Below are 22,937 nucleotides of genomic sequence, written 5' to 3'. Positions count from 1 at the left end.
CTGCATTTGGGTCTATAAGTCCCTGACCTAAGTTTTGTTGGGGACCGAGGGCATTCTGGGGAAATAGTGGTTGTGTGCTTGCCCCATTCCTTGGTTCTACTTAGACTTTCATCTTCCATTTGCTGTTCAAGACGGGTTATGAGGCCTAGATGCACCTTTGATCTGACCAAGTAAAACTATTATTTTCATTTGCAGGTATTTATGCCATTGCTGGTAAGACTGGCCTCCATGAAGCCCAGGTCCCTGAGACCTGTGCAAAAGTCTGAAGCAAAAAGATATTTCCTCCAGAAAGGAGGTTCACACTAGGGAACAGGAGTTGACCTATTTTTTTCTCATCTGTTAAACAGACCATTTCTGCTAGACCACTTGGGGACTAAATAGAGTTGCTTAACCATCTTTGAGGACCTATGCTACTAATGAAGTCATTTCCAGAATTTATTGCAATGCCATTGATACTGGAATCCTGGCTTTATTTTTCTAGTCAGTAGCGTTGCCCTTGCAGTTTTCTTGGGTTTTTTGGTTTTTTATTTTTTTTTTCCATTCATGTCATGTTTTTTGCACAAATTCTGTTCTCTTGTCAACTCTGAGGATTTGAAATAACAGGAGAAAAAATGGCTTGAGAGAGAAGGGAAGAAATAGAGGAGCTGCCAGTTAAGCAAGCTAGTGCACAAGTTCTGAGGCTGTTGCCAAAAGAAGTCTGATCCTAGCAATGAATCTCTGAAAACTGTCTGTGTTTTTTTGGGGTTTCTTGTTAGTGGTAGTTCTCAGACCTCTTGCAAATAGTTTGTACAATGCAAATGTTGATCACTTCTTAATTGAAACAGTAATTTGCTTTCTTGTAGAGTTTTTTTTGTGCTTGTTTTTTATATGCTGTCTCAAGACCTAGGCAGTAATTTGTGAGATTAATCTTCCTATATACCTTCCTCTTTAGGAAGATACTTGTGCTCAATTTCCTAATGGGTTCTCAACATTGTGAATTGCTGTACAAGCACAATACAATGATAGATGATGGGAATTGTTGCTTGTAGCTAGATTAATTTTTTTAATTGTCTGAATTTTTGTATTGATAGATGTTACGTTCTCTATCAGTTTGTATTTTGCAAGCATAATGAATTCACTCGGCCATTTCTTGATAAAATGTTCTACCAGGGTGTGGTGGTGCCACTTCAGTATAAGACTGAGACTTGATATGCTGTTGGCTACCTCTATTTCTGTGTTATGGGTTTTAGTGCAAAGAGAAATGATATATGAAAGCAACTTTTTATAAATGAATATTTGAACCCATAGGCTCAGCCTACTTTCTTCTTGCTGACTTGTACCTTAGAAGATTGGGACCTTATTAAGTGATACTGTTTTGTTTTGTTCACATAGAGCATTTACACTTTCTGTGCACCCCGAGTCAGTATCTAGCTGGCAAGAATCTGTTGGAAGGCAGGTGTACACACACTGACATAGGACCCTAGGAGTCAGTCTTTGTTTGGGTTAGGCACTTCAAATGCCCAGGGAGTTGGCTGTGATAGTTCTGGCAGACCCTGGGGTGCAGAGTAGCTGCTACTTCGTGACCCTGGTATTTACCAGTTGCTGTTGATACGTTGGTCTGAAAATGCAAGTTTTTCAAGAGAGGTCCAAACCAAGCCAGATTCCTTCGTGTATGCTTTGTTATGGAGGAAAAGAAACCAAAGGAGAAGTGTTTGTGTGTACATGAGTATATACCCAGTTTTGCTTTTTTGACCAGATATGTCAAAAAGGTTTTGTCTCTTGGCATAAAAAGATGTTTTATGATGTTCCTTTGCCTGTGTTCATCAGTGTGTCTAACACTGAAAATATTCTGTCATACAGATCTCCAGAAATTAGAAGTACATGGAACCTTTGAACATTGGTGCATTTTCACTAACTGGCATTAGTGCCAGGACCACATTCCTGTATGATTAATAGTTGAGGGCAGCGAGTCAAGCTAAAGAACAGGAAGGACAGAGTAAGAATAACTGAAATTATCCTTTAGGAGGATGGCATTTGATCTTAACAGCTCAGGCCTTAAGTTATGACCAAAATGCCTAAATACTGAGTCTTAAAACCAACTTTGCAGCAATTATCTTTTTCCTGCAGCACAACAGTCACTCCACTCCAGAATGACAACTGCATTTTTGTTTTCTTTTTGTAATGAACAATGTATTTTCAAACTGTGTGTAGTATAATTCCAGCACTGTAGAAGATGACCAGTAATTCAAGAACCTGTGTGGTAAAGAAAGAAGAAGCTGAGGTGCAAGGGTTTAAGATGAGTCTTAAAAAGACAAGTTATGTTTTGAATAGCAAATAATTTATGCAAAATATGTTACAAAATCTGAGATGCTAAATAAATAACCAATACAATGTATTTTGTTTTGACACTTGGTTTCCACTTAAAAGATAGTGAAGGCAGATTCATTTGTTAACAATATTTTTAAGCTATTCTTCATTTGCTTTATATTTTGTACAAACAGTTGAACTGTAATTTTAAATTTCAGTCTTCTGCTTTGAAGCTACATGGAAATATGTTGGGATAAACATTCAGAAAAATAGATTTGTGGTTATATAATTTCTCTTTATTATAAAAAAATTGCTTCACCATATGAAATGTTTTTTTCTCCTATATTTTGGAAGGCTCGTGTTCCTTTTTAAATTTCAGCAAGTTGGCATCACAGAATGTGTTTCTGATTTCTGTAATCTTCTCTGATTACAACATGAGGGTTGTCTTATAAAAGTTATTCTCACGCAGTATTGAGAAGTCTTGAGCATTTAAAATCAAAGAAATGTGATATAGGAATGCTTTACTCCAGATATTAAGTGGTAGACAAATAAACAATGTAGTAATTGTTAAAGACATAATACTACATTTTTAAAAATTTATTTAGAGTTTTTGTTTTTTTCCTTAGTATGATATATCATAATGTTCAAGGACAATTAATTAACCTTTACCATTTGGTCCGATTGACTGTATTTTTCAACAAAGTACAGATTTCTTTCTTTTCAGTAACATTAATTTATCTGAGTAGTGTAACTCTAAAGGCTTGTTTCTGTTGCCACTTCTCTCAGCAGCTATCTCTAACAGAAGCAGGTTTTGGGCCCATTTGTCTTGAAGTAGGAATACAAATGTCTGACTTGTCAGGCTGTACTTTCACAGCAGATTTTGTGAAGACAGCTGCCTGCTGAGGTCTCCTGTCCACACTGTCCTGTAGAACAGCGAGACTTTACAAACCAGCATCAGCTAGCAGTTGCATACATCAACCTCGTTAAAACAGATCTGTTTATCATGACATTTTCTGATTTAGAAATCAGGTTGGATTTCAAGGCAACAGGTAAGTTTGAGGAGAATTGGTAAGTTTTTCATTCTTAAGAAAACTTGGCTAAGTATTTCAAGAATTTCATGGAAGTCTGTGTAATTAAACCCTCCTTTTGGTTAATGCATTACTTCTGGAACCAGTAGATACAATTCTACACATTAAACACAGTAAAAACGGTGCATATTCTGCAAAGGACAGAATTTTAGATTAAAGTTTTCCGGGCACAAAGCAGTAACAAAATGATCCCTACAAAACAGAGTAACTTAATAACACAAGAAATAACTTTTGTTAATTTGAAACTTCAGAAACTGAAACTTGTAAAGTAAGGTGTAATTAAATTATGGTACTGTACATACCAGCTGTTCTTGGTAATTGGAACTTTACAATATGAAAAATACATTACATCTGTACAGTTTATACAGGTAGGTAGAATGAGTCTGGAAAAAGATTCACTTTAAGGGTCATACTCTCAAGTCAAAAAAATACTGCACAACTCAACTAATTACAAATTGTAGACTTGAAACAATTAATCGTTGATTCATTTTTAACTTGAACAGGGATCCTAGAATCCATAATATTGTCTTCTCATTTCTGTCCATCATGTTACATAGAATTTGGTTGCAGCCTCTGCTACAGGAAAAAATGACAAGAAAAAACCCCATTTAAGCCAGCTGCTGACTGTGTTCCTTGATTCGTGCTGTTGTTGTTATTGTGCTCAGATCCAGATCAGTTTCTAGGTGTGATTCCACTGTTTCTTCCTGGTTACTGGAGTCATAGGGCTTGTGGGCAAGCAGTTCATGATGTACTCCACAGTAACTTATTGTGGGCTGGTCATAGGCAAGAAACGTTGACACATTCATAGCCAATGGTATCTAGGGGAAAACAAAGATGAAAGGCAGCCAATTACCAAAAGACATAATCAAATTATACTTGCCTGACTTTGATGTTTAAGAAACAGACTGTCTGAAAACATTGGCTGATGCCAAATATAGTGCTGAATGTGAAAAAAATAATCTATTCCTCTACCCTCTCCACCCAAACCCTGGTCTTTACTAGGCTGTTTTAACCCCAGCCACTGCCACCTTTGATCTGGTGACCAAAGGCCAGGTGTGTGTTTGAATGTGTTTGTGAGGATTAAGATGTGATTGAAATCAAATTATCTTTAGAATGTAATTAGCCTCTGCTGAAGTCAACCTATCAGGGAGGACACAGAGGAGTGACTCAATTGGGGATTTATGGAATACTTCAAATGCAATTTAAATGGCTTTTTGAGTTTAAGGGTGGCTAGTGGGTCTTGCTTGAATAGATCAGTGGGTGTGATAACTTTGGTCTGCTGGGAACTCAAAATGACACACTTCCTATTATGGATAGCCTAAGCATCTATTTGAATCTAGCAGCTTTCAGTAAATATTGGAGCATGGTGGGTAACAGTTTCATCCACTGTTATGGTAGCTCTGGAAACCTCACTGTTGCTGGTTAATTCAAATGCTTTAGGCTGAGAAGTTACTGATTTTTTTTTTACTATTTCCTGGGGGATTTTGAACACACTTCAGTGCAGAATGACTTACACTGGATAATACTCTGTATAATCATAGGTGAAGTTAATACAGATTTTAAACTGTATATATTTGTACTACTAGGTTTACTTTTTATTAAGAGACTCAAAGGATGAAAAAGGTGAGTATATTGCATTGGCTGTATGAGTCATGAATTATAGTATTAAAAGAAGCAAATTTCCAGTCCATTGGAGAACTAAAGAGAACAACTTAAATTTGTGACTTTTATTGTTCTCTTGATGTTATTTTGAAGACTGATTGAAATATAATAGAACTAAATATGAAGACTGGTAATATTTAAAAACACTTTATTTTAAATTGACCAAAATACAAAGCTAAGTGGTTTCTCCTGCATCTCACTGATGCATTTGGATGACCCACCAGTATCTCTGCATGCTGGTGACAGCATGTTGGAAGTCCCATTATAAACACAGCTCATATGCTGTGCAAAACATGAAGACAGACTGAAAAATAGAAGGACATGGATGACTTTTCTACCCACATATGAGATACTGTATTTTTTACTTTGCACTTTTCATTCCTGTTTTCTTTCTGACAGCAGTACAGGTCTCAGTAATTCTGTCTATCTCTGTAAACCTCCTGTTCTTTGAAGTAAGTCATACCACAGCATTTGTGGTGATAGCTCTCATCTCTTTGACAGCAGTTCTGGAGAAAAAAACACTGCATTGTTTATTTACCAGTGATGTGTGAATTTGGTATGATTTGGAGTTCAGATTCAGACAAACATCCAAGAAGCCTTAGCTTATCTCAAATGTGCAGTTCAGAAGTCTTAAAATGGCTTTTACTAATGAAGCATCTGTCTTGAAAGCTCAATTTTATTGTGTAGTATAAAATTGCTGTACAGTGTGTGGGGAAGTCCAGCAACTCTGTGTTTTCAGTATGAAAGTCTAAAATTAGAGGTTTGTTTTATGTAGAAAATGTAGCTAAAGGATTGCATTTACAAAACCGTATAGCAAACCAAAACTTTTTTAGAAATCTGTTCAGTCCTGACAAGAATTTCATCCAGTGTTTGGGATGTTGATGTTTTCACCTTTCTGTTTTGGTCCTCACTGGCAGCTGAAAAGTTAACCATAGATTAAAAACAAAGTTGTTTAAATGGGACTGAGACTTTTGTTCTGGTTTCTCTCTAGTAAGTACAGACATGTACAGGAAATAGGTTAACTTTATCTAGACAGCAGAAGTATATTAACTACTAAACAGATGTGAACTGGCTGGGGATGGGAATGCTTCCAGCTACGGATGAGTATCTTGACAGTCAGCAAAGCTGGGAAAGGCTCTAGCAAAGGTGTGTAGCATTTATTAGGCTTCTGGTGTTTGGGCTGTGTTCTTATCTGATTGCTTGACCTTGGCTTGGCTTTCATAAGAAACAGCATTGCATTTTTTCTGAATTTATTGCGTTTAGAGTTAGAGGCAATATTTTCAGCCTAAGGATTTCATGATTTAGTTAAATTTAATGGACATAGGGTGTTGAGACTTACTGGGGGGGAATTTCAAGACTCAGCCACAGAACTGTAGAAAAGAAAGCTTGGGAACTGAAGTGATAAGGACATAGCCACAGACCTGGAGTGGCTTAAGGATGTAGGCATGGGAAAATACCATGTGACAAAGGAATATTATCCATAGAGATGGCAGAGCTAAGGAGTTGAAGAACAGAAGGTCAGATGAAAATAAGTAAACCAGGTTGTACACTGGAACAGAATAAAATGAGCTGAAGGGTAGAAGCAATAAAAGTGATGGAGTTGTGATACATCATGCTGAAAATGTACAGGATTTAGGAATGTTACTGCAACATTGGCATGGGAATATATCAGCATGTGGTCATCATTTGAGAATTAAATCTATTTCCTATAGAAATCGGTGGAATTTTGCTCTTGGCTTAAATTAGGAGTAAAAAAAGGAACAAGTCTATGTAATATACACCAGGGAACGAGAAGAGTTTTATTGGCACAAATAAAAATGAGATGCTTTATTTGTGACCACTGTGAAGAATCCTGTTGTTTCAAATGAAGCTCAAAACAAACCTGATCCTTTGCTATCCATGACTTTGTGGTGTATTTGCAGTATCACTTAAATTTATTGGGGGTTAAATTTTGAATAGTACTATTTTTTATTTCCTATGCCTGTAAAACAGAAAAAGACTTGGAAGGAATGAAATACCTTGGATTTATTAGATAGAGAATCTATTAGAATACTGTATTTAAGAAATTGTACCTGAATTGGCTCTTTCATGAATCTTAACCTGATTGCAGGCTTTGAATTATGAATAAAGGCAGTTTCTGTCTTCATTTGGGAAACCCCTGAATTCCTATTTTATCTCCTGTTTCCTGTACTTTGTGAACCTCAGTATTCTGTGTTGTCCGTAGCAAAACATCACTGAACCAATTTTATTCATATTTGATAGCAATATCTTCCATTCTGTTCAAAATTGCCCTGTTTCCCACAAGCTTTCTTATTTGTCAATCACTTGTCAAACTGTGCTTTGGTTTTGCTATCTGTTTTCTCAGCCCTCTCTCAACTTCCCAGCTTGCCTACTCTAAACTTCATTGTGCTGTTCTCTTCAGCATGTTGAAACACATTTACCTGTTGCCCTCCATCACCTGCTGTCCTGTTTTCCCACATTTCTCACCTGCACATTTCCTATCTTGTCCTGTGCTTTTCCCTTCCTTGTCTTGGCTTCACACAATCCCTGGTGACTTGTGCATCTGCCTTTTCCTCTCCAGTGACTCCATGACTGTGCCCAACCACTGGTTCTATCCTCTGGCCTACTCCAAGCCTGTTCCACAGAAATGCATCTTACCGTGCTCTCTCTGAGAACTGTCTCTTGTAGTCTGAACTGCCTTGCACAGTGGAGGTCATAGGCACAGTTTCTCAGTTTTTCCTGTCTGCCTCTTTTCCATCCAGTCCTCCATTAGATGCCCTTTTGTTTTCATATGCAACACTGCGGGGCATTGTAATGCCTGTCCCAGATTTTGCCACAGTACTTTGAGAATGTTTTACCCTGTTTTCTGTGTCCTGGTTTCCACTCAAGAGGAATGGATTTTCCCCAAGTGCTTATCCATTTCTCTCTCTAACACTGGTATTTCCCTGAGTGCTACATGGACTAAGTTGTTTCTTTTTCTTCTGCTGCTATAAGATGCAGAGACAATGCTGTGTAGGAGTGTAATCCAAAAAGTCTTATTCCACTGCCATTGGATGATAACAGTTCTGTGAATTTTTGGATTCATGTTAGAAACTACTTCTTGAGCTCAATGAGGAAAATTGAATATGCACCCCCAGCACAGTATAAAAGCATTGCACTTTAATGGTTCTTATTTTTTTCCAGTAACCTAGGTAGGTCTTGGTATAGTTGAAATACTTTGCAGGGTTTTGGTTTATTGATAAAGTTGCACAAGAATTACCTGAACCCTCATTCATACTTAATTCTTTTTTACTTGAAGCTGAGTCACTGCTCCTTATGGAATCTTAGCTTAGGAGTGTAGCAAGATTTTTCTGTGCCTTTGTCTGTCTCCTGCCCCTGTACCCTGTGTTTAAATCTTCACTATGATTTAAGCAGATTTTGCATTTAACATGTCCTTTATTTTCTCTCTGAAGTAGCATGTGCAATGGCTTTATGTGAAAGCCCTAGAGCTGTTGGGTAGGTTTAGTTATGAAGAGTGTACCTATCTGATTGTGATCTCTTTTCTTGGATTGTCTGCTTCTTCCAGCATGTATTTACTTAAAAGTGCTGTGCCATGAAATGGGAGATCATGAAACTCAAGCTTTTGTTAAAGGAATAGATAAACCTGTCGTAACCAATTTGTGACAGTCATGGATTTACAGTTCAGATCCTCCTAATTCCTCTACCAAAATGTAACTCAGCCATGGAGGTAAGGTTGCCAGAATTTTCTTGTTGATGGAACAGCTTGTTGTCACTATCTCTAGGCATATCAAGGATGAGGGGGTCATTAAAAGCAGGCAACAAGGTTTTACCAAGGGGAAGTCCTGTTTGACCAACCTTACAGCCTTCTATGAGGAAGTAACTAGGTGGATAGATGATGGTAGGGCAGTAGATGTGGTTTATCTTGATTTCAGTGAAACATTTGACACTGTCTCCCACAGCATCCTTGTAGATAAGCTAAGGAAGTGTGATGTTGATGATCAGGTAGTGAGATGGATTGTGAACTGGTTGAAAGGAAGCTGTGAGTACCTTGGATTAAATTCTGGTGCCTGTAAAGTGCTGAAAATGTAAGGCTGCAAAAATTGCTAGTCACTTTGACAGATCTTAGTTTTCCTTTAAACTTATAAATTCTTAGGTGGTTGGTCTTTACAACTTATGTCTGCATATGTCGACCTTTCCAATTCCAAATTCTGAAGGGCAGGGAAAGGGCAACATTTTGTTAGATCATCTGGTGAGAACTTTGGCATGAAATATCATGAGGCTCTGGTATTAGCTCACGCAGCTTTACTTGTGAATGGCAGAGAGGCATTGTGTCGGTGAAGGAATGCAAAGGGAAGGATGTTTTGAAGCTTTTTCTACTTCTCTAAGAATTAATTTCTGGTTAGTTTAGGCTGTAATTAAAAGCCTGCCAAGTGTGAGCAGTAGCAAGAGCTTTCATTGAATAGCATTACTTTTCTTAACAGAAACGTGAAGGTAATGCCCTCTTGGTGAGGGAGAGCTGTGTTTTCCATTCAAAGGGCACATCTGTGCAGATGTTGTGATTTCAACAGGAAAATGTCTTTTCTGTTGCTCAAGAATATGCTTTTCTTCTCCTATGATTTTTCTTCTCTGCAATAAATCTGGGCAATGAAGTACAGTAGTGATAAGTTTCATGTGCCATCCTTGGGTTTATCTCTGGTTACCTAAGTTGGGGTTCCACATTGAGATATGTACATTCTTATCAAAGGAAGACAAGAGGGAGGAAGCATTCATTCAGTCACACTGAACCTGAGGACCAGGTGCCCCCATGGCATCTTAAGAAATACTATTTCAAAGCTCCTATTGAAGTAGCTGCTGCTTTAATGCGTTTCTTATAGTAGTGACTGGATGTCCTATGTTTATATTGATACCAAAACAAGAAAAAGCTTCAGTAAGTGCATGATTATAATTATAGTCCATTAGTAATATCTGCCTTACCTGTTCAATGTTTGACATGAATTTTAAGTAATATATGATGGAGGGGATGGTGGTGTTAAAAAATAAAAATCACCTTTACAAACAAAGGCCAGTACTTTTGAACCTTTTGTTGCATGTGGGACATGTAAACAGTAAGCTGATCTTTTCTGAGGGATGGGAGAGGATACAGAAAGCATTCAACTACTGTTTTGTTCAATGAGAAAAAATTTTAGTTATGTCAGAGTAGATTTGGTATCAAAATTCTGAAGAAGAAAGGATTGGCAAAAATGTTTCAGTGAGTTGAATATACTACTTTTGACAATGGCTTTAACCAGTTTTTGAAATGCCAAAGTGAAAAGCTGCTCCAGACTATCACCTTTTATTTTTAAGAAGTAGAAGAAAAGACAAAGATGCAGAATTACAAAGATTTTGGTTTTCATTCTGATTCAGTTCATTTGGGTTCAGACCAAGAAAGAGTGAGCTGTGGTTTCCTACCTGCTGGACATCTTGTGTTGCATGTTTTTAGTTTTCTCAAAATTTGAACAGGGGGACATTTGTCTAACATCTTTCATTCCCACAGAGAATGTGACATGAGTGGGATGAGAACAAGTTATGACTTGATTAGCTTTAATTGCTTGCCTGGCTTTGAAAGCAGTATGTGTTGCATTTCACTTCAGTTAGACATTCATGTTAGCTGTTCATGTTAAAAAATGAACAAGTTATAATTATCTGTTCTGCCTGACAATGTAAATATCTGCTCTGTCTTGTTGATTTTTTTCATTTTTGTGTGTATTCTTTTGGCTTGTGGGAGTTTTTGTTTGTTTTTGTTTTTGTTTTGTTTTTACTTAAACAGCCTGCAGTATTGATTTTTTTTGTTTGTTTTAAGTAACAGCCCTTCAAGTTCTAGTCTTAATACATTGCATTAGGGGAGTAGGTAAGAGTGTATGATTATGACTAAAAATGTATCTGTTCAGTTGATGCATTGTTTGAGATATGCTTCATTATATTTAGTAATGAAGTGTATATTGCCCTAAAGTAGTTCTAAAAATGTTATTTCAATTAGATCTGTATCTCTTGAGCACAAACTTTTTTAGGTTTCTCATTTGTTTCTCATGTGTATACAAGACTTGTTTATTGAGAGACTCTGAACACATAATTACTGAAGTATGTAAAAAAGCCAGCTCTGAACTTGATGAGACTGAAATTAAAAGAACACAGATAAAGCTTTTACCTTAGATGTTGGATAAAGGATGGACTCATTTTGAAGTATTGGACAGCAAGCTAGCTATTTTTGTTGCAGCCTGGAGAACCTGATCCTGCATCTTAGTAGTAATTCACTATTTAGCAGTCAATAGGTAATCTTAAAATATCATAGAATCATTAAGGTTGGAAGGGACAGGACCTCAAAGATCATCAAGCTCCAACCCGCCTGCCATGAGCAGGGAACCACTAGACCAAGTTGCACAAACCCTTGTCCAACCTGGCCTCAAAAACCTCCAGGGATGGGGCATTAGCAACCTCCCTGGGCAACCCATTCCAGTTCCTCACCACCCTTACAGTGAAGAATTTCTTCCCAATATCTCACCTAAATCTCCCCTCTCTTAGTTTAAAACCATCACCCCTTGTCCTACCACTACCTTCTCTGATGAAAAGCCCCTCCCCAGCTTTCCTGCAGCCCCTTCAGGCACTGGTATGTGCTCTGAGGTCTCCCTGGAGCCTTCTCTTCTCCAGGCTGAACAGCCCCAACTGTCTCAGCCTGTCTTCACAGCAGAGGTGCTCCAGGCCTTTGATCATCTTGGTGGCCCTTCTCTGGACCCTCTCCAACAGATCTGTATCTTTCTTGTGCTGAGGGCACCAGAACTGTACACTGTATTACAGGTGGGGTCTCACCAGAGCAGAGTAGAGGGTCAGAATCCCCTCCCTGGCCCTGCTGGCCACACTTCTTTTGATGCAGCTCAGGACACAACTGGCTCTCTGGGCTCCAGCACACACTGGTGGCTCATGTCAAGCTTCTCATCAACTACCACCCTGAATTGTCCATCTCCTCAGGACTGCTCTCCAGCCATTCTTGCCCCAGCCTGGATTTGTGCCTGGGGTTGTGCCAGCCCAGGTGCAGGACCTTCACTTGGCCTTGTTGAACTTCATGAGGTTGGCACTGGCCCACGGCTCCAGCCTGTCAGGGTCCCTCTGGATGACATCCTTTCCATCTAGGGTATCAACCACACCACACAGCTTGGTGTCATCAACAAACTTGCTGAGGATACACTCAATCTCACTGTTCATATCCCCAAAAAAGATGTTAAACAGCACTGGTCCCAGGACTGACCCCTGAGAGACACCACTCATCACCACTTCAAATATGAAGAATTTGCATTAATAAAAAGTATGTGGAAAAAAAAAGATCCCTTTTGAAAAGTAAATCATGTATTTGAAGGGATGTCTCAAGGAGACTACATTGAAGCCACACATAGGTAGACGTTTATATGTTGTCTGCATACACTTGTAAGTCTGGTGGACAAGCCCTGAAAGAGGACAGTGCAGCTCCTTCCTCATCCTCTGGAAGTTTTAGGGTACCAAAAAGGAAGCTAAACTTTATAGGCATATGTAGAAGGAAAGCAAGCTGAATGAAAGGAACCAGGGAAATTAGTTTGATTTCTATTATAGAGGTCTACCTCCCTTAAAAAAACTCAGCCCTATTGTGTCATAAAGCTGAAGAAACAACTTGTTACAGTTAAGTTTGGAAAAACTTGTCCAAGGCAGGCCTGGTTAAACAGTAGAGTGCCTTGTTTAGTTAAATATTCTAGGGCCTGGTCATGCAGGATGTCTTGTAGAAACTTGAGGGAACACTTTTTGGTTAGGGGAGCTCTGTGGAGAGCAAGGTCTGTGCATGGTATTCTGAAAGACTCCTCTTATTGAGAAAAAGTCACTGAAGGGTGGCTATTTATAATATCTAATCAGTTAGGGCACAAACTGCAGTTATTTGTCCAGATTTTCATTAAGCGTGATGGTTTTGGTTGATGGTTGAACATTTTAGCCTGTCACAGGGATATAAGTAGTTTTTTTTGAGGACTCTCTTCCTCAAAGGGTAGATTCTCATGTGTTGATAGGCTTGTGTAGTGTGTGCTTAATATGATCTTGTTTTCTTTATCATTCTCTAATTTTAATGTAACAAGCAATTTTAATACCCTCTACCTGCTATAACAGGCGGTTACTTTTCATCAGGGTTGTTTACAGGTAAATAAAGCAGCAGCAAAAGAAACAACACTTAATAAACCAGAAGCTGAAGTATTACCTACTGTGGGTATTCAGAGCTGCCAGTCTGACTCCAAAGAAATTGTGAGCCTACCTTAGGAAAAGGAGGGGATTTTTGTTGATAGAATTTTTAGCTTCTAGCTTACTTTCTGGTGAGTGAGCAGCTGGGGAGTATTTTTTAATAAATATACACATATATATATCTTGCATCTAACCATGAAGGCTAGGTTCTAACTGCAGCTTTTACTAAAGTTCATAAATCTCCAGTAGTAGAGGCTTTAGGACACGTCCAGAAACTTGATGATACTGATGACAGAAATGTCTTCCTTTTTGCACTTTACCCTTTTTCTGACTGTTACCTCCCGACTGCTAACCTCTTCCTTCTCACTTCTCTTGTTTTGTTTCCCCTCTATTTCTGTGTTTAAGAGGAAGCATCATTCTTATTATTAACTACATGAATAATTCATGTAACCTGTCCATCTTGCAGTTATATTGTTGTTGGCTCCCATTAGTTGATGATCTCAATCCGCTTTGTTTTTCTTTGTATTCTACTGTATCTCTTTGGCTCCTTTTCAGTCAGGTGCCCTAACATTCTCTTCTCTTAAGTGTCATATACCAAAAGATGCTTCCTTGACTCCAGGAAAGGAGACAGGAAAACCGGGTGATGATGAGACAAATTCACAGCAAAACTGCCTGCTGCAGAGTTAAATGTTGATAATTTGTTTAAATCCCTTGATATTTAAAGAGTCCTTCTGAAAGTACTGTAATTGTTTCCTAGTGTCCACAGACTGATCCTGCCTACTGTTGCATGCAGTTGTGATTAGCCTGCTAGAATGAGCTGGTGAGGGGTCTGTGAAGTTAATCTAGTGTTGGTATAAATAGGAGTTGTATGGGCCAAAGGATGTATAGATCTGAAGGGAAATGGGCTTGTGCCATCTATGAGAGCAAGGAGGAGGCTTTATTTTTTCTGCTACCTTGATTTTTCATTCTCAATATTTTGTGTGTAGAAAACTGAGTTGAAGAGGAACTCCATGTAGTTGGTTTGAATTCTGTGCTACCGAGAGCTTGAGATTAAACTGGGCTACCAGTTTAAAAATGACAAAAACCTAACAACCACAAGCTGATGTTTTCAGTCCTCTTCTGCTGACATTTCTGGAGAAGAGGTTTTCCAGTCACATCTGTAGCTGAAAGAATCCTGTCCACAGTGTTTTTGTAACTGAAAAGTCAGTGTACTCTCAGCAATATAGGTGTGCTGGCAAAACCCTTTATGTAGATGCAGCCATGCTTCGTTTTATTAGCTGGGTGTATGTTGGTCAGGAGCTTCTTCAGCTGGGGCAGAAGGTCTGATGACTGCAGTTGCTATTGCAGCTCCCTGAGCTGACTTTCAGTAATACTGAGGCATTCAGTAGTCAGTGATGTTATGGTATCAGGAATATTCCTGTACAATTACAATTAACTCTCAAGTCCCAGGAGCCTTAAGAAGTGTGTAAGAAAGGTTAACAAACCCCCACAAAGAACCACTCCCCCCCCTCGCCTTACCCTTCTGTGATACCTGTTTACACTGCTGCATTGTCTTGTGAGGCAATGCTGAGTGCTTGAGGTTGGTTGAAGCATACCTGGAAATGTGTTCGTTTAAAAGGCATGGAATGAAAATGGCTCTTGGGATGCATGTGGCTACTTAAGAAGAATGAGAACATTCAGCATGTGTTTTTTATTTCATTCTTCACTGTGTTGCAACATAAATTCCTCTTTCTATATTTGAAACCACCAGTTTCCATGGAGTGGTGTCCTTTTGTACACAGTGTTCTCAAACAAATTAATAAATAGAATTTTAAAATCTAGTTGACATTCATAGCTTTTATCAACTTTTTTCAATCACTTAATCCAGACATACCTGTCAGAGATGGAAAGCCTGTACTGAGACTGCTTTAATTAATTTGCTGATGTTTATGGTCCCAAAGTCCCTCAAAGTACCTGAATGAAATCCAGATGTGCTCCGCATTCTGAGTTTTGCATGAAGACCTTAAAATTAGTTGGAAGACATAGATTCCCTTGGAATTCAATTTATTGAATGGTTTGTTTATTGTACTAAGTGTTGTATTTTTTTAAATTCTGTTTTGCAATGTAGAACACATCTGTTCTCAGGGCAAAACCTAGTACATGCTGCACAGAATTCCAAGTATTCTCCCACTGTTGTGTTCCGATGGTGTTAGTAACAGACCACCAGAGACCAGGATGCTTCTGTGAAGTTCCTCTCCTAGAGAGAGGGCTTTTTAAAGGGATTGAGGGTACATCAGCTATCTTACTCAATTAATAACTGAAATAGGCAAAGCATCAATTCTCCATATAGTTACCATGAAACTTTAGTTATGTAACTAGTGTATTACTCTTTTGTAATGGTTTGAACAAGAACATTTTCATGTATCTTAAAAAAAATCCCTTTTGAATTATGCCAGAATGCTAGTGTAGTTTTGACAGAGGTTTTCCTGCTTTAACAGACTCAGTTCTTGGAATTAACCATGCAGTGAGCAGTGTTTTGTTTATTTCTACAATATAGTGTATTTTCATAAAAATCATCTGAGCAAATTATTTCATTACATTAGTGAATAAGCCCTGTGTAATTATTTAAGTAAATTAAATAAAGATCTTTGTTAAAACCTAAATGATATTAAAACAGAAGGCTAATTCCAGATGCAGCTTGAAAAGCGGGAGCAGGGGTTAATAAAATTTATAGGTACTATGTATGGGGAGCATGACATATATGGTTCTTTCAGTTGTCAGGAGAAGGTTCTTATTAAATTTGCCGTGTTTACCTGAAATATAAAATCAGCATTTTCTTCCTTAGCTAAGACATCATCTATGTATATTGTTTAGTATTTGTGCAAGTTAAATGATTTGCTTTTTAACGCTTCCTTCCCTCTGACTGTATTTAAGTAGCCTTCATAATACATTTTATCACTGAATAATTCTAGAGATAAAAAGCTTTGTTGCTTTGTTAAATTCCCAAGCAGTATATGCTACATTATTGATGAGAAGTGTTAATATTTGCACCTGTTATAATATTTATATCAAGTGGATCAGTTGCACTGCTCCTAAGATATCTGTGTTGTACTCAGGCTGGGTGCTTGTGTATCTGTTCACGATTAAGCAATTCTTCAACGTTGAACTACAAATCTTGAAAGTCAGGAAAGCATTTTTTTTGGCCAATTTAATATTTTTTAAAAATTCAGGCCAAACATTCAAGTGGCAGTTTATTGATAGCCAGGCTGATGATCATCCTTTTCATGCTTTAATGCTGCACTGGTTAGCTCCTGTGGCAGATTTGCAGTAATTACTGTAAGAAAGCACAGACAGCACACCTTGACTGTTAGAGGTGGGCTGGCAAGTGACCAAAGCTGTTAAAAACCAACAAAAAATCCTGGAAAAGTTGTAGTAGACTTTTTTTGTTCATTAAAGGTGACCTTCATTGCTGGATTGCATGGTTCATAGAATTAGGGCTTGAATTGGGAGTTTTAGATGTCTCCAGGTGACTCATCTGCTTAGCCCAGTGTGGTAGTTACCAAAAGCCATTAGGAGGCTACTCTTGTTATCTCTGTGCAGCTTGATCCTTTATAGCCCTTGTGGTACAGCAACTTGAACAGGACTAATACAAAAAATAGCCTCTCTGTCTGTATCTGGGTTATTTTTCCCCTTTATGGCTTTTTAACAAGTGAACGTTAAAAACCCCATCCTCCTGTTGTTACCAGTGGTATTCCTTTCAGATTTGTACAGGTAAAGTGCATTTTCCCTTTAAAGAAATCCTCAGTTAGTGAGGGAAATTAAAACTGTTCAGGATATTTATTTAGAGCCAGCCAGATAAACCCAGTCACTTTGATCTTTTCTAGTATCCAGTCATGCTAATATGTTGATTTTCTTACATTAACGAAAGAGACATCAGGATATATTTGCTGCACAGCTATTTTAGTTACCATGTTCTCTTTAGGTCAAAATGGAGAAATGTTGCTATGATAAAGGCAACAGCTTGTACTAATTTTGGTATTGTGAGTAGGCAGAGAATGGTTCACTATAGAACACGCAACCTGAGATGTTAAACGGTATTAAAAAAGCCTGCGTATATAGCAGGAGGCCAGCATGATTTTAAAGGAACACACAACATGGGTGATGAACAGCACTTCTAGCAGGTCTGGCCTGGAGAAAAAAGAGTGTAGCTTGAATATTTTTGAAACAAGTTAAAATATTGCAGAAAAATGTAGTAATTACATTCCATTCATGTCATTCTATATGAAAACTGCCACCGAGTTTACAAGAGATGATGTCTTTCTGCTCAGGTAGCTTATTTGCTGTTGGAACAAGTCAGAAAACTCCATGGAAAACAATACCAACTTAGAGGACTGAAAAGCTAGGTTAGTAAACCAGCCCAGCTGTTTGCAAGGAAAAACAACATCCTGGTATGCTAGATATTCATCCCTCTACTAGGCCTGATTGTCTGTGTTTGCTGCCTGCAGGAGGCAGTGACAGCAGGGTCAAGAGGGGAAGGCTGTGCTGGTAATAAAGGAATTGCTCTCCATGCTATCCATGGTAATGGGTATATCCAAGTTAGAGATAATAAAATAGTGCTGCTGTTCAAGATGGGCAGGCATGTGCTCTCTGAAGCCTGCATGCTGTATTTCTAGTAGTTCTGGGCAGCTCCTGATGGTAGAATATGAACTTCCACTTAGATGGAAATCCAAAAACTGAGAGATCTTGGATACACAGTGTATTAGAAGGAAAAAATCATTTAGGAGTTTTGAAGTTTGTCACAGCACTGAAGCTTTTTCATTTTGAATTAGAATATTTTGTTCTAATTGCTTTTACTGCGTCCTGCATTAATAATTAAAGTTGCAAACCCACAGATAATCAAAATTGATTTTTGAAAAGCTAATTAGAGTTTTAAAATGGCAACAGTGTATTACAATCATAACGAGAACATTTTGGTCTAATCAAAATGTGCCAGAATTTTTGTGAAATATTGTGGATAGATTTAATTGATGGGAGCTTTCTGATGGAAAGATCCATCCACATGTGTTTGGCCAATTCTGAGTACCTTGAGAATAATTCCAAGGATAGGTGGTTTTGCTGAGGCCAGATGATGCCATTAAAGTGTTGGTCTTTGCAGTGTGCTGTCACATCTTGCATGAGACTTCAGATTCAGACACAGAGGCAATGTAGCAGCAATAGCTTGAGATACTAATAGCAATAGTGCAGTGCTTAGTGGCTGTTGCTAATGAAAGGACTTAAGTTGTCATGAAAAAAATATAGATAATTATGTCAGTTCCTCTTTATCATCTTTATCATGCTTGAGTAATCTATTGTCTGGTACATGTTATGCACCAGTATGTGGCACGGACCTCCTTTTTCTTCCATTCAGTTTTCTTAGGCATCTCTGGGTTCTCTCTTTTGGACTACATGGACAAAAAAATAGGTGCAGACTTTGACTTATCTCATATGAAGGGCTGTGGTGCCACCTGTTCTATACAGTCTTAGGGGTATGTTATGAGTACTGTGGATATATGGAAGCAGAAATGTCTGGGTTTATATTTATTAGCCATAAAACCCAAAAAGGTCAGTTAGTACATACCACTTCTTTGGAGTGTTGTTCTTTTGTATGGGATTGCTGAGAACAGAACAGTGAGAGCTTACTTGTGCTTTCTTGACTTGGATTCACAGGTCAAGTAGTGTTCTGTCATGAAAGAAGAAGAGTCTTTTCCTCCACTTGGTTAGTCACCATGGAGTACCCTTGTGGTTCCACAGTCCTAGGCAATGCAAGGCTGCTTTTGAATTAGAGGATGCTGTCCTGTATTTGGACTGTTCCCTGTGAAAGAACTGCATCTTGGAAATATTGTTTATGGGTCTGATTTTAGAAGTTAATGGACAGATTCAAGGCCTCATTGACAAGCTTAAATGGCACTTCAGTGGATCCTAATGTACCTGAACCAGAGAGGGCAACCCTAAATTGTCTTCCTTAGTTTTTTGACGTGTAAATTCATGGGGTACTGTGGTTTGGCGTTCTCTGTGGAGTCAGAACCACCTGATTTGACCACCAGGGAATAACCCATCAGCTCTGCTAAGTGTTGTTTGGATCTGGAAGCTGGATTAAGCAGTGCTGAGCACTGCAGGAATGGAAGACAGGTGTTTGCTTACAACACTGGTTACATGTGCTGACAACACTACTTTTCATCTGAACAATCTGCACAGACCCAAAGAAGGGCCAGGATAGATGCCTGATGAGCTTATAACTTTTGAGAGACTACTGTGTGACTCCACAGAGAATTGTCTTGCCTAACTTTACCTCTTGCAGAACCCCCTCCAAATCAATCTTCTTTGAAAACCTTTGTGTAAAACTATCATTACAAGAATCTCTGTGAGAATGACGAAAATATATTTAACCTTTAGTACCACTTTTTCAAAATCTGGATTTGCAGGCTTTAATATATGCTCACTAGATGGGCTGGAAATCTGCCCAGATTTCACAATCAGATGTCACAGGTAACATCTAATTAAATGTACAAAACAATGTTTTTAATATTTGGGGAGAATGCTTTTAGGGTGATTGTAGAATAAAAGAGAAATATTTTCTAGAACTTTGTATGACAGAGATGTTTTCTGCCTTTGAAAGTAATAGTTGGCTATTTATTGATTTGTTCCTTTTGGTAATGTGCTTTGCACATTAAAAAGAGATGAACAGAGAGCTCTTCAGCTGAGCTAACCGAAGACACAGATGCCAGTCTCCCAAATCTATATTGGAAAATTCCATATGAAAGATTGCTTTACCTTGAAGCTAGTGACGATAACCAGAATGGGTTGCGTATTTATTTTCTAGCAATGGAATTTACGGTTGTACAGACAAAATTTCTCTAACCTCATGAATGTTTACAACAAATCTTATAAATCATGTAAGGATTCAAAAGTGGTAGCATTGTTCAAGGAAAGGATTTGATTACAGGGAAACCAATGTAGATTTCAGTACTGTTGAGGTGGTTCATTCCTTTATAAACTGAGTCTGTGGCACCTGCTCCTAAATCAGGACCTGGTGTTGATAGGAAATGGATCTGGCAAAGTGCTGCCAGGAAAGACTACCTTTTCCTAGGTCTCTTTCAGCACTTGGTGAAAACTCTTATTTTGGGGCTCTGTTGGAAGAGAAAGGTGATAATATTGGGGTCATCATGATGTTTGAAAGATGCAGCCAAATTTTTGATTCTTGAAGGCAAATGTGCTCATTTCACATGTATGAATTGCTGTGGTAAGCAAAGACTGGCTTAAGGAGGATGTTACTTTTAAATAAGTCAGTGTGTGGATTGACTTATGCTGTAGTGATTGCCTAAGAAAATGCTCTTGCTTTACTGCCAACACAAGGTAATCCTTGGTCATTTTCCTGCTGGCTAAAACGGTACCTTGCATTTTCTGTATCAGTATTTTCATCATTCCATAAGGTATCAAAGACATGTATCTGAAGATGGTGTTCTTGGCAGTGCAGTGCTATGTATTGATTAGGCTCCTGGACCTATGAAAATACTGAGCAAAGGTACTAAAGAAGGTAGATCTAGACTACAGTCCAATGAAAATGCTCTTAAGGGAGTTTGTATATTACACACTGTGGTACAGAGCCAGTAACTCAAATCCCAGAAACTATATAGTCACTCTAGGTCTGTGTCTCTAAAACTGCCAGCCCCATTGCCTTTTGTTTACCAGCAAGCTCAGTCAGGGCTGGATTACTTTCTTTCTGCACCTCCTTGTGTTCTACAAGGCAGCTTTATGTGTGCTATCTTTGAAATCTTGTAACAGTGATAGCTTAAAATTGGCTTGTACAGAAATAATATCCTGTGGTTTCAAAGTAAGAAAGCAAAAAGATGAAGAGCTCTGTATTCGGTGTTGCCACTGTCTGCATGTTACTGAGAGAAGGGATGGAAAAATTCTGCTGCAATCTACTCCAGAGATGAGGAGGCAATGTAGAAGGAGTGCAACAAGGAAAGGAAGAACAAAAATTCTAAACTCAGGTTGTGTCTGTAAGATACACCACTCAGCATCCTAGATATCCAGCTCTTTCAGTACCTGCTGTCATTCTGTTCATGGCGTAAATGTAAAAATCACAGCTGAGCTTTCAAAACACTGATGCATTCATTTCCTGAGAAGTAGTTACGCGCTTTGAATAAATGACACACATAATCTTTGTTTAGAAAGAAAAACTTTAACAAGGAAAAAATCAGAAGGATTAAGATTTGCCATTCAGACAAGTTACTGTATAGCTGGGCTGATGATTTGCGTGAAATTATGGATATGCTTCTTGGGTCTTCGTGCCATGGTCTGTTTTAATCCATCAGAAAAATACCTACGGGCCAATGAGATTTTCAGTCTCTGAGATTAATTTTGTTCTGTTTTAATTGATTAGTGTGTGGTACTTTCACACATGTTGTTTGACTAAAAGAAAATGAGGAGACACAAAAAAAGTCCTGAAAGCATTCTACTCTCTCCCTTTAATCTACCTGTCTGTTCTACTCCTTTCTGCCCCGGAGATATTTGAGCCACACTTGCTAATGCTTTAAATCACCTCTTTGCTTCCCTGCAGCGAACACACAGTCTCTAGGCTATGCGTTTTTACTGCCTGTGAGAAAGCAGAGCATTATTCTTCCTGCACTTACTGCAGTTCTTTCACAGATACTGCTCTGCTGCCCCCAAGATCTGAATGACATTGATCTGATGTGCACAGCCTAGAAATAAAGACAGTGTGAGCTGTACTGAGCTCTCGTGGGTAGTGCAAGGAAAACATTAACCCTTGCAGCTTGTTGGGATTGATAAAGGAAGGTAGGAAAAATATAACTTAGCCAAAACATGTGAAGCACAATGATATTGCGGGGACAGGATTCTCCAGTGAAAAGCAATACAAATGCACATGTAGTAAGAAGAAGGTTTTAAAAAGCTAAGCTTGTCTAGCTGTCCAATGGGGAAAAACTAGTGCAGTAAGAGCAGTGGTACTTGAGAGCCTTAATGCTAGGTTTTCAGAGTTATGGGAATCTTTGCCATTGTCATGCTATGCGTCTTTCTTAATTTCCTGGCTGAAAACACCGTTTTTGGAGACAAACACTCTATCAATGAAGCAGTTCTCCTGAGGAGTATCATGTTTTTTAATTATTTTTTTTTTAAGCCAAGTGTAATGTATTGATATGTCTCTTCAGTGTTGTTCTCCTCAGCCAGGGGTCCTTTTTACTCTCCTTGTTGTGCTGTGACAGTAATATATTAGAGTTCTGTGCAACATCGTGGTAGCTATTCAGATAGATGCTTTTTCATTTCCTTTTCTGCTTTACCTGAGGGAACTGAGCTTTACTTCTTGTGTAGTTGTGCTTGTCAGCAGCTCTCTTGCTGGGTGTCCCTTTGCAAGGCTGTGGTACAGCAACTTGCTTGCTTGTAAGAGCTCTGTTACATGGATATAGTAACATGAGGATTTGCAGAGCTTTTTATCTGGCTTCATTTTATTCTGTAATCAGGAATATGCCTGTTTAGTGGCTTGTTCTGACATGTAAAATGTATGCAACAAATGGCTTTTTTTTATTGAATGTTGCAGAAACTTCTGCTTTGGGTAGAACTGCATGTCCTTTTTTCATAGCTATTTTTTTTCTCACTGTTGGAGGATTATTAATACTTCTCAGCTGTGTCTCTAAATGT

General features: G+C 38.4%; 2 protein-coding genes across 11 annotated transcripts in view; one reads left to right on the top strand and one right to left on the bottom strand.

Annotated features, from left to right (window-relative positions):
• CTNNA3 (catenin alpha 3) overlaps window positions 1-22,937 on the top strand; it is a 424,834-nt gene that overhangs the window by 113,305 nt on the left and 288,592 nt on the right. The window lies entirely within an intron of this gene.
• The window catches only part of LRRTM3 (leucine rich repeat transmembrane neuronal 3), an 81,203-nt gene continuing 61,134 nt past the window's right edge, over window positions 2,869-22,937 (bottom strand). For 3 of the 4 annotated variants that reach the window (XM_051618559.1, XM_051618561.1, XM_051618558.1), the window contains one exon: window positions 2,869-4,192. In XM_051618559.1, coding sequence (XP_051474519.1) covers window positions 3,983-4,192 — 210 coding nt within the window. In that variant the 3' untranslated portion in view covers window positions 2,869-3,982. The remainder of the gene's footprint in view (window positions 4,193-22,937) is intronic. The other variant, XM_051618560.1, reaches the window with a different exon arrangement.

Source organism: Apus apus, chromosome 4 (assembly GCF_020740795.1).
Source record: "Apus apus isolate bApuApu2 chromosome 4, bApuApu2.pri.cur, whole genome shotgun sequence".
NCBI lineage: Eukaryota > Metazoa > Chordata > Aves > Apodiformes > Apodidae > Apus > Apus apus.
This window is presented reverse-complemented; position numbering and strand designations above follow the sequence as displayed.